General features: G+C 39.3%; 1 protein-coding gene across 1 annotated transcript in view; it reads right to left on the bottom strand.

The window, feature by feature from the left end:
• The window catches only part of tbcd (tubulin folding cofactor D), a 268,107-nt gene that overhangs the window by 20,728 nt on the left and 233,030 nt on the right, over positions 1–14,349 (bottom strand). Inside the window, exons 31-35 of the mRNA XM_063074279.1 lie at positions 14,183–14,341; positions 8,538–8,676; positions 6,008–6,129; positions 4,986–5,063; positions 691–780 (exon numbers count right to left, since the gene is read on the bottom strand). Of these exons, the coding sequence (XP_062930349.1) occupies positions 691–780; positions 4,986–5,063; positions 6,008–6,129; positions 8,538–8,676; positions 14,183–14,341 (588 nt within the window). The remainder of the gene's footprint in view (positions 1–690; positions 781–4,985; positions 5,064–6,007; positions 6,130–8,537; positions 8,677–14,182; positions 14,342–14,349) is intronic.

Raw genomic sequence — 14,349 nt, 5'->3', positions numbered from 1 at the left:
ATTAAACAAATGTGTCTTCTTTAACTTTATGCCTTTTGGAAATCAGATCATCTTTTACTCGCTTAGCTATTCACAGTAACAGAAATTTCAAGCTGGGGTGCCCAAACTTTTACATGCCACTGTAGATGATCCTAACAAAAGCTTAAACTGTTCATACCTGACAGTTCTTAATCTATTTTCCTTTTCATTTGTGGTTAAACTATTTACCATGTTTGCACAATTCTGAAGAGAGCAATTTATTCCACTCAAACCCCTCACTGGTTCTCATTGTCTAAAAGCTCTCATCCTACTCATGGAAATCAAGGAACAGCTCAGTGGCCTTCATGCATCCAAATTCTTTCCTACAAGCTAGGATAATGATAGCTGAGAAGTTAAGACAATGTGGAGCATCAGAAATACTCTTAATATTTCATACCAAGTTACTAACAAAGTACTTGGTGTATTTACTCAAATACATTTCTACAGCAACTAATTTGTCACCTCCTCCCATAAACCACTCAGTGAAATTCTTTATTTAAAACATAGATGATAATGAATCTTGTACTACAAGTCATGTCCAATTTGTTCAGCTTAAACCATACAGTATAAACAATCATGCCAACAGAAACTTCAAATGATCCAGTTCAATTCAATCATGGGCAACAAGGAAAGAATTTCAGAACAAATGGGTAGAAATTTGTTCTAACTTACACTGAAATGCTAGCTCGAAGTTTCTGGACATCTCTAGATTTCTTGATTTCTTTCTTGCAGAGGGAGAGTAACTCTTTAGCGAAGTAGTGGCTGAGAAACAAACAGAAACAGAACATCAAAAATACAGAGGAACAGTATGTGTGCTATCTTCAGTGTAAAACTGGTGTACCATTATTATGGAGGGCATTTTCAATTGTACATGCCCTTTGGTCAACAGTATTTCCTTTCATCAGCATTGATCAAATATATCTAAACTAGAAAAAGGTTGGCAATGGAACAAACGTTAAGGTGCAAAGAAAAGGCAGAAGGGAAAACAAAAGGGAAAGAATATCATAGTGGGAAGGCAGGAGACATTAAATGGCAAGAAGTTTGATACTGCAAAGCAAAAGAGATGTACTGATACAATCTAAATAGTTCAATTAACTCGTTACAGCTGGAGAGAAAGTTAGGAGCAATGAATATTGGGAAGGGAGGAGGTAAAAGAGCAGGTGTTGCATTTACTGACAAAAAAATTACTTCTATTTTTCAAATTAATGTATGGTAGTTGTTATTCTTGGTGAGGGTTTCTCTACAATAATGAGACATAATAACAAACTAGGTGACTGTATCAAGGAATATTTTAGTTCAGCCTGCAGATGTTTCTTCTCTCTCAGGCTCCCAAATGCATTTCACATTAATTCCTTATGCTCCTTTGGGGTTACTACTATAGTACTTCAAAAACACACAACTAGTAATGGACATGGTTAGTTTGCCTCATATAAAGATTCCAGTGATTCCTGGAAGTACCTGCTAGGAAGATCATTACAAAGTAACTTCCAAATAATTCAGAGCTCTGAAGTGCAAAATCCTGGACCATTTCTCTGAGACTCAATAATTATACATCAAGTGAATGTTATATGGATAATCAGGATTTCCCTAATGGTTTCAAATGGGTCATCAGACTCTCCATTTAAATATGAGGGTCAGCATTTCATTTAGAACTGTTAGCAGCCCTATTCTCCTCTCTCCAGCTTAAAGACCACTATTCCACCTTTTGACCAGGCATATTACATACTTCTGAACTCAACATGCTGCAACAAAAGCAATTAATTGTCTATCAATCAAACAATGTACTAGCTCCACAAAGAGTTTTAGTGACTAAACGGTGAGCTATAGCTTATAGAAAACTTCAGACTACTGAAAGAACACATAAACCATTGAACTGCAAGTCAAAAAATACTTCATTGTATTTTTATGCTGTTGTGAATTACTGTCCTGTCTTCATGCAACAGATTGATCTACTAATTTAATTGATAAAAAATATACACTGAAAATAGTCATTGGGTGCCCTGATGCCCCAATGTATTAATTCACTATGTACCATGCTAATAAATTACATGAGCCTAGAGTTGATCCCTGTTCTCTTATGAGTCAACTGGCATGGCAATGGTTCAGTAAACTGTATTGCAATCTTCAATGTCATTATATATAACAAGAAGCATAATTTTAAAAATCAGTGGCTATTGATAGTTACTCACTGAACCTTACTAGGAAGTGCAAATATAAGCCCCTGCAGTCATGTACTTACTCTGTCAGTACTCTAACAGCCCCTCCCCCTTTCTACTCACCCCATAGTAACCCCTACCAACACCCAACCTCCAACTGATCTCAGCCCATCACCATGGTGTCCCATCTCTAACAGCTGATTTGTTGACTGAGTTCCACCCATGTGAATACTTCAATTACCTCACATCTTTCATAATGACCACAAGCTGATTGTTTCCTAGAATCTACTATAAGACTTCTGGTATGATCCTGCCTTTGACTCCTGTGCAAACCCATCTAATGGCCCTCGCGGACACAGTCTTCCTTCAATCTAGCGAAATGAATTTTGTGACTCTTAACCCAAATCCCCGCTCACCTGTGGATTCATCCAGTGAAATAATCTCTCCAGACTACCCTCTCTACTGTCCCTCAGGTCCTGCCCCTCTTGCTACCCTATACATCCCATGACCCCGCTGACTAGAAACCCTCTAACAACCTCAGTGCCATAAACACCACTAACTTCCCTGGCCCAAATCCTCTACTGATGAATCTTTTTGAAAGCCACCATCTTAAAATATTAATGGTGAAATTCATTCCACCCAATTGCCCTGCCCTAACCGCTTTATCCCCTAGCCCAACCCAATTATCTATATGGCTGGCCCAAGCCCTTTAGCAATTTCCCTGCCCCAGGCCCAATCATCTTACCAGTATGAACCCTCTCATAAAGCTAGCCTGATAACCACCGCGCCCCCCCGCTTCCAATCACCAAAGCAGCTCCTAACTCCTCCTTTGAACTCTTCCCACTAACAGAATAACAATTTTCTTGCTTGCATCACAATGGTCAAGCATGCAGAATGAAGACAGAATCTAGTCAGAGCACAAAATGCTCTGGGCCTCGTGCGCAGCTGAACATTTTCTGTGACAGGAACAAAGACTGGAAATAAAAGCCAAAGATAAATCAATAAAATATTAAATAGGAATAGAGAGAGAGAGACGTTGTTGAGATGGCGTAAATTAAATGCTCTGAATGCAGTAAACCAGTCAAGAGCTTTGAGCAAGATGAAAATACCACAGGAGATACAGATAAACAGTGGTAACAAAATTGCAATATAAATTTTCTCACATCCTCAGGTCGTGTTTAAATCCATTTCTGCAAATACATGTTAACAATTGATTTGATTTATTTTGTCTATTTACATTCCTTAGGATACTTTCTTGAAACACTTCGCTGGTAAGATAAATATCAGGACCAGGACAATTATGCTGCATTGTCTTTGTGCATTGCAATACAAGGTTTTAATTTCCACTGTCAATCACCCACTCCAAATAAGCGTTAGAGAAAAAGTGGTGGGTTATTAATATACGAAATGTATGTAGTTGCACTTTGATAGCAGCTGAGAAAATTCCATATGTTGAAAAGGCAAAATACCTATAAAAACAATCTGTTGCAAGAGAAAAAAATACTTTTCAATTTTCCTTTCCTTGAATCAAGCACGTGTGCCCTCAGTACAGAGCATCTACTTGAAAGGTAAGCAATATGTCAACTAAATCTATTCTGGCATGGCCCAGGGTGGTCTTTAAAATAAGAGTAGGACATGTTGCCACAACTTAGGTCTCAAATCAGTCCTTTGAAACCTAATGGCAACAATATGTGGAATCTTAGAAATCATTTCCTTAATTGATCAGGGTAAAACAATTTTATGAGTTGTCCCTTATAAAACATTTATAGCTGGCAAATCTTTTATTACATTTGGCTTTCACTTGAAAGTTCATGGCATTTCTTAAAATATCTGTGGAAATTATTGATAATATTAAATAGGTACATTGTCAGTTACATTCAGACAACTGGGCTTCTCCAGTCAACTGGGAGTAGCCCTTCCTTTAGAAAACTTAACAGGAGTCCCACTAGAAGAAAGTATGTGTCTGAAGGGTAGGTGTCTGGCAGGATGAGATGGCTCACAAATCAGTGGAAAGTTTCACTATCTTGACTCAAACTTCAAATTGCATTTGAATGATTGGAATTCCTATGCTAACATTTATTTTTTGAACATTACTATTTCTGTTTTACTGGTCTCATTACTAGAAAGTCCAGATATCTGTCAAATAAATAAATATGCATTGAGAAGGTGACTAATGTTACCCCCTCCCCATGAAATGTAGCAGAGTTCATGCTCATATTTATTAAAATGAAGAAAACTGAAAGAAAATTCCATAAACTATTCCATTGCTCTAGTTGTGGAGTTAATGGTACCCAATTTGTGCAGTTAAATTGGTACAAATAATTTTCTCAGTAAAAGTTCATTTGAAACTTGCAGCTTCTGGAGACAAGATTTAAGTACATACCCAATTATCAGAAACTGAAATGGTTTTGTTTTAATTTAGCTTTATAGCACTTTCAGAATAGGTTTTCCTGCTATTGGTGTTTTCTACTGGAGTTTCTGCAAGATTGCAGAGAACAGCTTCAAGATATGAACGTTGTACATCACCATCTACATCAATTACATAAGATATACTTAAGGCACTAGCTGGCACTGTATGGTGTCAAATTTATTAAACTTATGTCACAGTCCTGTTCTGTGATGATTTATTTAGAAGTGCTTATAATAAATTCTGGTAGCAATAGAATCTCGTTCAAGAATAGAAAATCCTATTTTTATAACTGTTTCAAATTTACATGCAAATATGTTAAAAGACTGAAGCAATAGGTCATAAATTGGGAAAAGAAAAGATCTGTAAAATACCAGCAGACTTTTGTCTCTTATGATAAATACCTTTCACTTGTTATGAAAATATCAAAGCATCCATTAGCCAGCATCTGGTCGAGCATCTTTAACAGAGGGATGGACACCCTGAAAAATATTATTAATGCAGAAGGAAGTGGAAAATTAGAATTGAATCTTTGTATTAAAGATATTTAAAAATTCAAAGGCTAAGAACTAAACATTATTTTTCAAAATAAGTAATTCACTATTTGGTTAACATATGGAGAAAAATCATCAAAAAGTAGAACGAAAAAGTGCAATGAGCATAAAAACAGCCTATAAAATGGAGCTGGAATGGTTTCATGTGAGATCACCAGAATGCAATGTTCCATCATTCACCAGCCCAAATGCATCACATTTGAACATATATGCTAATCGAGCAAAAGGCATTTCCTCCATTATCTCCAGTCAGTGTAGGGAGTAGCGGCTGTAGTGGAGGCATAGAAGGCAATGGATTGAAGATGAAAGGAAAGTAAAGCTGGGGGAAGGAAAGTATCACCCATATTGCGACAGGTGTGTAATTTGAGGAAAGTGGAATGGATGGACATGCTTGGAAAATGGTTATTCTGGTAAGCCTGTCAGAGGGTGGAATAGTGGAAAGGTAATGAAGAATTGGGAGGAGGGAGGACAGGTCTTTAACAATGAATAATTCAAATGGTAATTTACCTGGAGTGGATGATGGTGTGTTGGACTCCCCAGCAGGCAGTAGCCCAGGTAAGGTTAGGCCTTTTCTAAGCTAAAGCAAGCTTTAACCTTGCAGATGAGATCAGTTTAACTTCAAGACCTGCTAAGGCCAAATGTATGCAGAAGGATTTTGTACAAGTAAAATCAAACAGTGTTGTTCACCAACCAGTGTAAAATTTTCATTTGATTGTGATAATCAGGGGATTCGGAAAGCCAATATATTGAAGACTATAAATCTTTGATCAGTGCCTGGGTAAAATTGTCAAAGATCTGCTAGTGCAAAGCATTCTAAAAGTGTATTTTCCAATCAGTAAGTGAATTATACACATTTACAATGATTTTCCTACCTGTCATTATGTAAATTGTCCCTAAAGATTTGTAATAAGGTTCCACAAAACTTGTTCATGGCTTCTAGATCATCATGAATTGTCTTGAGGTAGTCAAAAAGTGACTGAGCTGAATACCGCACCTAAAATAGAAAGCAAATGGTGCAAAGTAAGATTCCAGAAATCGTTCACGCTATAAAACATTGTTCACTGTAACTGTAACATTGATGCCAGACACCAAACAATGATGATATTACATTTTTTATTAAGCAGACTTGACTAAACAAAATAGAGTAGTAGTGCGATAATTTGAGTTGAATATGATGTTCTCCTAAGGGGTTGTCTATTGGTGGGTCCTCAGGTGGCTGTAGGGGCTGATCTGGGATCCACATATTCTAGCGCAGTGTGGGCAAGAGTAAGTGGTGGCTGTGGTTAGTGTTTGGACTGTTGGTTGTTCAGTCTCCAAGCAAAAGAGAATGCAAGTAACGCTACTCTTGTAGAATATAATGGAAGATATCACAAAGTGAGCAAAACCATAATTCTTGGCATTCCACTTCTTCAGTGTTTGGGATTCATAAATCACCACAGATAAAAGTTTCTCCCATATACATCTTTTCCATTTCCTGCACTTAACCTCTCTTCCCAACAAGAGCACGGATAGTTGTTCTTACCTTCTATCCCATCACTCACCACATTCACCATCCTCTTTAATTTTCAACATCTTCAATGAGATGCTACCAACAGGCACACCTCTCCTTTCAAACTCTCCACAACTCTATTTCTTCAGCATCTTCCTATGCAAATGTAGGAGATGCAACATCTGCCTTTTTATCTCTTCTCTTCCCATCATCCAGTGTTTGAAACTTGCCTTCCAAGCGAATCAATAATTCGCTTGTATTCCTTCCAACAACTGGATGGGAAGGACAGTGGATGGTGGCCTTTGTTCCCCATGATCTCTCAAGGGAAGTGCCAACTGCTGAAAATAGCTGGCAGTGTGAATTACTCATGATAAAGGGATCATGTGTGTTTCCAAGAAGCATGAAATAAATGATGGAGAAATTCCTTGTGTGATGTACAGTGAGCTGCACATTGAAGGAATTGGAAACATTTCCTATTGATGAAAATGCCAGATTAAGAAAAGGCCTTATGGATACAAGAACACCATTGACAGTGGCCTGCGCTCATGGGAAGCAAACAAAGTTGGTAATCTTAATGTCCAAGATGCCACTTATCCTTTGCCAGCTTCAGAGTAGGTGATATCGGGAGCAGCAAAACCAGTGACCTCTCAATCGGCTGCAGTTGCTTGTAAAGGTCTTGTGGCAAGGTATTTGAAAGTAAATATGAATTTATGTTCCTCAGAGTGATCAGTCCAGGAATGAGTGCTTGGCTGCAAGTCTGCTGGAATCATTTCATAAATCTCGGTGGTAAGAGCTTTGGAATGGTTGAACCTGCAAAAACGTTTCTCCTAAAGATAAGTAAAAATAACCTATGCACAATTTGTGAGGGTCACTTTTTCACTAAGGAGATGTTTGTGCATTCTGCCAGATGTCTCAGACACACCATAACTGGTTAGTCACCATCATTATGGAGTGCAGCCAGAGGTGTCACCATTGTAGCACTCATTGCAAAGAAACGTTTAAAAATGTCCCTATTGGCTTTGGTACACTAACCAAACTATCAAAGATGTATTAGTGGGTATCTGGTCAGGGCTCCCTTGAAGAGAAGTTTTGGAATCTGGGTGTCCCTGGTAAAGCCAATATTTTTGCCCATCCCTAATTGCTCTTGAGATGGCAGTGAGTCGACAACTTGAAATGCTGCAAAACATCTGTTGAAGTGCTTTTGGGAAAAGTTTAGGCCCAGCGACAACAAAGAAATAAAGATATATATTATTTCCAAGACAGGATGGTGTGCAACTTGGAGGGCAATGTACAGATGGCAGTGTTCCCCTGCCTTGCTGCTGTTGAGCACCTGGTGTTGGAAGCTGCAGGTTTGAGATGTACTATCAGAATAATCTGGTGAGCAACTGCAGTATATTTTTCCATTTAAATGAAGGCTCACAACCTGAAAGGGCAATTGTCCATTTCCCTCTACAGACACTCCCTGACCTGCTGAGTTTCTCCAGCAGTTTGTTGTTCACAAATTGTAATTACACCAACAATTGCACCACAATGGTTGCACATTGTAATTTGGATCCACCCAACGTCACCAAGGACGGATATGGGTATTGTATAAGGTGACACATTGGGGACACAACTGATTGCAAAAAAAAAGAGATGCACAAAGTGCACAGTAAATGGAAATGCCAAGTCCAATTTTACAATGCCTCCAATTTTACAATTAAATAGTGTTGGGGTTAAATTGAAATTTGCGTGATTTGTGTTTATTTTCGAGAGATTCACTGATTCATCAAAAGTATTTAATTAAAGTTTGAACCTGCATTTCAGTTGGCTTTCCTTAATGATCCACCTCTCTTCATGTTCTCAAGAAATTGTCAACCTTGGCAATATAATCAAAGGAAATGTCTACTAATGTAATATATGCATTTACATACCGTAGATTCAGTAAGCCCTCCTACCGACACTGTGAGACCCAACAAAACGCGATATTGGTAAGCTGGGAGCCCTAAAAGCTTTGTGATTAGAGGGAAGGCTTGAGAGGGTGCACCCCAATCCAGTGTTTCAAGTTCTGACCTGGAATTAAAGAATAAAATACGTGATCCTGGGTACTGCACGAGATCACACTCAACTGCCTGTTTTCAACTCTTCCCTTCCACAATTTCTACATTTCCACTTCTAGGATAGTCCATCAACCAATATTCAACGGAATTGCACTGATTCCCAGTTGATGTAATTCTGCACACTTTCTTTCCATAAAGAACTCTATTCCATTCTGACAGTTTTCCTCTCATCAGTGCATCTTCTGACACCATGTCTAATCACCAGTATTTTGATAGATATGTTCTATTTTCCTCAGTTGAGTCATAGTCGACAAGGCCTTCAAATAAGTCTGCTCCATTTTCTGCTCCTGCTCTGACACCCCTCCCTACAGTCTTCCCTCCCAAAGCCTAAAGAGTTTGCCTTATTGACATTTCACTCTCCAAGTCTCCATATTCAATGTTTTAATTTCTATGATCACTGCCAAACATATTTTTCCATCCCACTTTCTCCATCATACTTTGGTGATCCATGATTCACTGATACTAATTCTACTACAAGCAAATGTAACCACAGCTACCCAAGGCACCTACTTTTCAAATATCGGAGATCCAACATAAATATTTTTAACTGCTGTACTTCCACTTGAGAGTCATAAACCCCTTTCCCAAGTAAAACAGCAATCTACTTATACTTTCAATCTAGCATTCTGTATTCACTGCATATAATACAGGCTCATTTAATACAGAGTGGTGATTACAAACATCTTCACTCTGTATACAGGCATAATCTCCAGCTTCTATCAGCTCAATTCTCATTTCCCACTATGACTTTCTGTACACCACTGCCTACAATGTTCCAATGAAATAGAACTAGCCTCTAGAATCAGCAAATCATTTTTCAATGAAACATCTTGCCTTCACTGATTTTGGATTATATTTCTCAAATTTTATAATGCTCATATTTTCTAACAATTTAGGAGGAGGTCATTTAGCACACTGAATCTATGCCAACTCTCATAGCATTTCCATCAGTCACATTCTCCCACTTATTTTCCTGTAGTTTATCCTCTCTCACAGACCTGTCAACTCCCCACTGATTCTCCTGCCACCCACTTGCACCAGGAGTATTAAGACCAGAAAACACAGGAGCACAGTTAAGCCACTTTGCCCATCGAGTCTGCTCTGATGGCTGATTTCTCATCCTTCTCAACTCCACTCCCCTGCTTTCTCCCTGTAACCTTTGACACTCTGACTAACCATGTACCTATCAACCTCTATTTTAAACATACTCAATGACTTGGCCTCTACAGTCGTGGCAACGAATTCCACCGATTCATCACCATTCTCTGGGAAAGAAAGTCCCACCTCTGTTCTAAATGGATGGTTCTCTATTCTGAGGCTGTGCCCTCTAGTCCTAGACTCACCCACCATAGGAAACATTCTCTCCACATCCACTCTATCTAGGCCTTTCAATATTCCATAGGTTTCAATACTTCCCCCCTCATTCTTCTAAACTCCAGCGAGTACGGGGCCAGAGTCACCAAACACTCTGCATAGGATAAACCTTTCATTCCTGTAATTATTCTCGTGAGCCTTCTCAGGATGCATTCGAATGCCAGCATACCTTTTCTGGGATAAGGGGCCCAAAACTGCTCCAAATACTCCGTGTGGTCTGATCAATGCCTTTTAAAGCCTCAAATCCTTGCTTTTATTTTTCTGGTCCTCTCGAAGTGACTCCTAGTCTTGCATTTGCCTTCCTTACCACTGACTCAACCTGCAAGCTAATCTTTAGGGAATCCTGCACAAAGACTCCCAAGTCTCTTAGCAAATCTGAATTTTGAATTTTCTCCATTCTGAAAATAGTCTACACCTTTCTTCCTATTACCAAAGTGCATGACCATACATTTCCCTACACTATATTCCATCTGCCACATATTTGCCCATTCTCCCAATATGTCCAAGTTCTTCTACAGACTCCCTACTTCATCAGTACCACTTGCTCCTCCACCTATCTTTGAATCATCTGCAAACCTGGCCACAAATCTATCTGTTCAGTCATCCAAATTGTTGACATTTAACGTGAAAAGAAGCAGTCCCAAAACCAACCTCTGCGGAACACCACTAGGCACCGGCAGCCAACCAGTATAGGGTCCTTTATTCTCACTCTTTGCCTCCTGCTGGTCAGCTAATCTTGTATCCATGCTAGTACTTCCTATAATATCACACACAGGCTCTTATCTTGTCAAACAGGCTCATGTGCGGCACCTTGTCAAAGGTCTTCTGAAAATCCAAGTACACAACATCCACTGACTCTTCTTTGTCTATACTACCTGTTGTTTCCTCAAAGAAAAACAACAGCTTTGTCAAGCAAGATTTCCCTTCAAGGAAATCATACTGACTTTGGCCTATTTTATCATATGTGTGCAAGTACCCCAAAACTTCATCCTTAATAATGACTTCAACATCTTCCCAAACATGAGGTCACGCTAACTGGCCTATAGTTTCCTTTCTTCTGCCTCCCTCCCTTCTTAAAGAAGTGGAGTGACAGTTACAATTTTCCAGTCCTCCAGAACCATTCCAGAATCTAGTGATTGCTGAGAGATCATTACTAATGCCTCAATGATCTCTTCAGCCACCTCTTTCAGAACCCTGGGGTGTACTCCATCCAGTCCAATTGATTTATCTATCTCCAGACCTTTCAGCTTCCCAGGCACCTTCTCCTTAGTAATAGCAAATACACTCACTACTGTCCTGACATTCTTGAATTTCTGGTATATTGCTAGTTTCTTCCATAGTGAAGATTGACCCAAAATGCTTACTAAGTTCATCCGCCATTCCCTTGTCCCTCATAATTACCCCTCCAGCTTAATTTTCCAGCAGTCCAAGATCCACTTTCACCTCTCTTCTACTCTTTATGTATCTGAAACATCTTTAGGTATATCTGTGATGTTATTGGCTGGCTTACCTTCATATTTCAATTTTCCCTCTTTAGCGTTTTGTTAGTTGCCTTATGTTGGTTTTTAAAAGCTTCCCAATTCTCTAACTTCCCACTAATTTTTGCTGTATTATATGCCCTCTATTTTGCTTTGATGTTGCCTTTGACCGCTTGTCAACCACGGTTGCCTCAACCTCCCTTCAGAGTACTTCTTGATCCTTGGGATGTATGTATCTTGAGCCTTCTGAATTGTCTCCAGAACTGCTCTGCCATCATCCCTGCTAGTGTCCCCTTCCAATCAATTTTTGCCAGCTCCTCTCTCACACCAATGTAATTCCCTTTAGTCCACTGTAATACTAGTACATCTGACTTTATCTTCTCCCTCTCAAACTGCAGGATGAATTCTATTAGATTATAATCACTGTCTCCTAAGGGTTCCTTTACCTCAAGCTCCCTAATCAAATCTTGTTCATTGCATAACACCCAATCATGAATTGCCTTTCCTCTACTGGGTTCAATCACAAGGTGCTCTAAAAAGTCATACTGTAGGTATTCTACAAATTCCCTCTCTTTGGATCCAGCAACAATCTGATTTTCCCAATCTACCTGCACATTGAAATCCCTCACATTGCCCTTCTTACATGCTTTTTCTAGTTTCCGTTGAAGTTTATATCCCATGTTCTGGCTACTGTTCGGGGACCTGTATATAACTCTCAGAAGAGATCCCAATTATCCACAAACCCAAAACCCTGCCCCTTGCATCAATTCTTTAGCTGCAGATTCATCTGCCATATCATCCTATTCTTGCCCTCGCTGGCATTTTGCACCTGGAGCAATCCAGAGATGACAATCTTTGAGGAGAAGCATAGTCTGATTAGGGACAGTCAACATGGCTTTGTGAAAGGCAGGTTGTGCCTCACAAGCCTGATTGAATTCTTGGAGCAAGTGACAATACAAATCGATGAAGGTAAAGCAATGGATGTGATGATTTTGGTTTTTCGTAAGGCATTCGACAAGGTTCCCCATGCAGGCTCATTCAGAAAGTCATGAGATCCAGGGAAACCTGGCTGCATGAATTTATAATTGGCTTGCTCACACAAGGCAAACTGTGGTGGTAGATGGAGCGTATTCTGCCTGGAGGTTGGTGACTAGTTGTGTTCTACAGGGAAATGATCTGGGATCCTGCTTTTTGTGAGTTTTATTAGTGACTCTAATAAGGAAGTGGAAGTATGGGTTAGTCATTTTGCAGATGACATGAAGGTTGACGTAGAAGGTTGTAGGCTACAACGGGATACTGATAGGATGCGGAGCTGGGCTAAGCAGTGGCAAATGGAGTCTGGAAAAATGTGAAGTGGTTCATTTTGAAAGGCTGAAGGCAGAATACAGGGTTAATGGCAGGATTCTTAGTGGTTTAAAGGAACTGAGGGATCTTGGGGTTTACTTCCATAGATCCCTCAAAGTTGCCATGCAAATTAATAGGGTGGTTAAAAAGATGTACAGTATGCTGGCCTTCATTAGTCCGGAAATTAAGTTCAAGAGCCATGAGGTAATGTTGCAGCTCTATAAAACTCTGGCTAGGCCTCACATGGAGTATTGTGTTCAGTTTTGATCACCTCATTATAGGAAGGGTGTGGAAGTTTTAGAGTTGGTGCAGAGATTTATCCAGGATTCTGCCTGGATTAGAGAGCATGTCTCATGAGGAAAGGTTGTGCAAGCTAGTGCTTTTTCTTTTGGAGAGAAGGAGGATGAGAGATGACTTGAGAGAGGTGTATAAGATGATAGGGGACACTGAAAGATTGGACAGCCAGCATTGTTTTCTCAGGGCATAAATATCTAATACGAGAGGGCATAATCTTGAAGTGATTGGAGGGAAGTATTGGGGGGGGGGGAACATGTCAGAGATAGGGCTTTTTTTTTACAGAGAGTGGTGGGTGCATGGAACACGCTGAAGGAGTGGGGGTAGAGGCTGATATATTTGGGATATTTTAAAGACTCTTAGATAGATGACAGAAAAATGGAGCGCTATGCAGGGCAAAGCATTAGATTGATCTTGGTTTAGGTTAAAAGGTCAGCACAACAGCGCACCAAAGAGCCTATACTGTGTTGTACTATTCTATGTTCTATGTTCTAAGTCAGCAGAATCCTCAGGGTTTTGATAGAAAGTTATAACTCCCTTTCTTTCTCAGTTGATTCTGCCAAACCTGGAGTATTTCAAGCACTTTTTTCTCTCTCTTTTTCAATGTCACATTATCACTATCTACATTCCTTGGATTATCATCCCTATTGTAACTTAATCTCTTCTATCTTTCACCTTTGATCTTTCTTCTATTCTTTATTTGTCTCCATACATTAAAACCTGCTTTATCATTACAACTTCCTAGCTCCCTATGATGTACATCAATTGAAACTTGAACTCAGTTTTCCTTGAATAACTATTTCCAGTATTCTTTCCTTTTATATAAGATTTCATGCATCTGCAGTATTTTAGTTTTCTTAACCTCTAATTTTAGATACATTATGGCTACTGTATATGCAATTACTATACCTTAATAAACTGCTACAATAAATTGACAAATAGTCTGTGCACCTGTTCTTAAAAACTTACCGTGGAAAAATACTCTCCAATTCCTCCCTGTGTGGAATGTGTGGCACTGCAGGGTTATCAAAGTGTAAGATTTGAAGAAAAACAGAGCCTGCGCGTGCTCGGAATCTATCAATCTTCTCCGCTGACAATTGAGCCAAGTAGCACATCATTTGTCTACAACTACACAG

Source organism: Mobula hypostoma, chromosome 22 (genome assembly GCF_963921235.1).
Source record: "Mobula hypostoma chromosome 22, sMobHyp1.1, whole genome shotgun sequence".
In the NCBI taxonomy this organism is placed as follows: Eukaryota; Metazoa; Chordata; class Chondrichthyes; order Myliobatiformes; family Myliobatidae; genus Mobula; species Mobula hypostoma.
The sequence above is the reverse complement of the archived record's forward strand: the minus strand, read 5'-3'. Positions and strand labels throughout refer to the sequence as shown.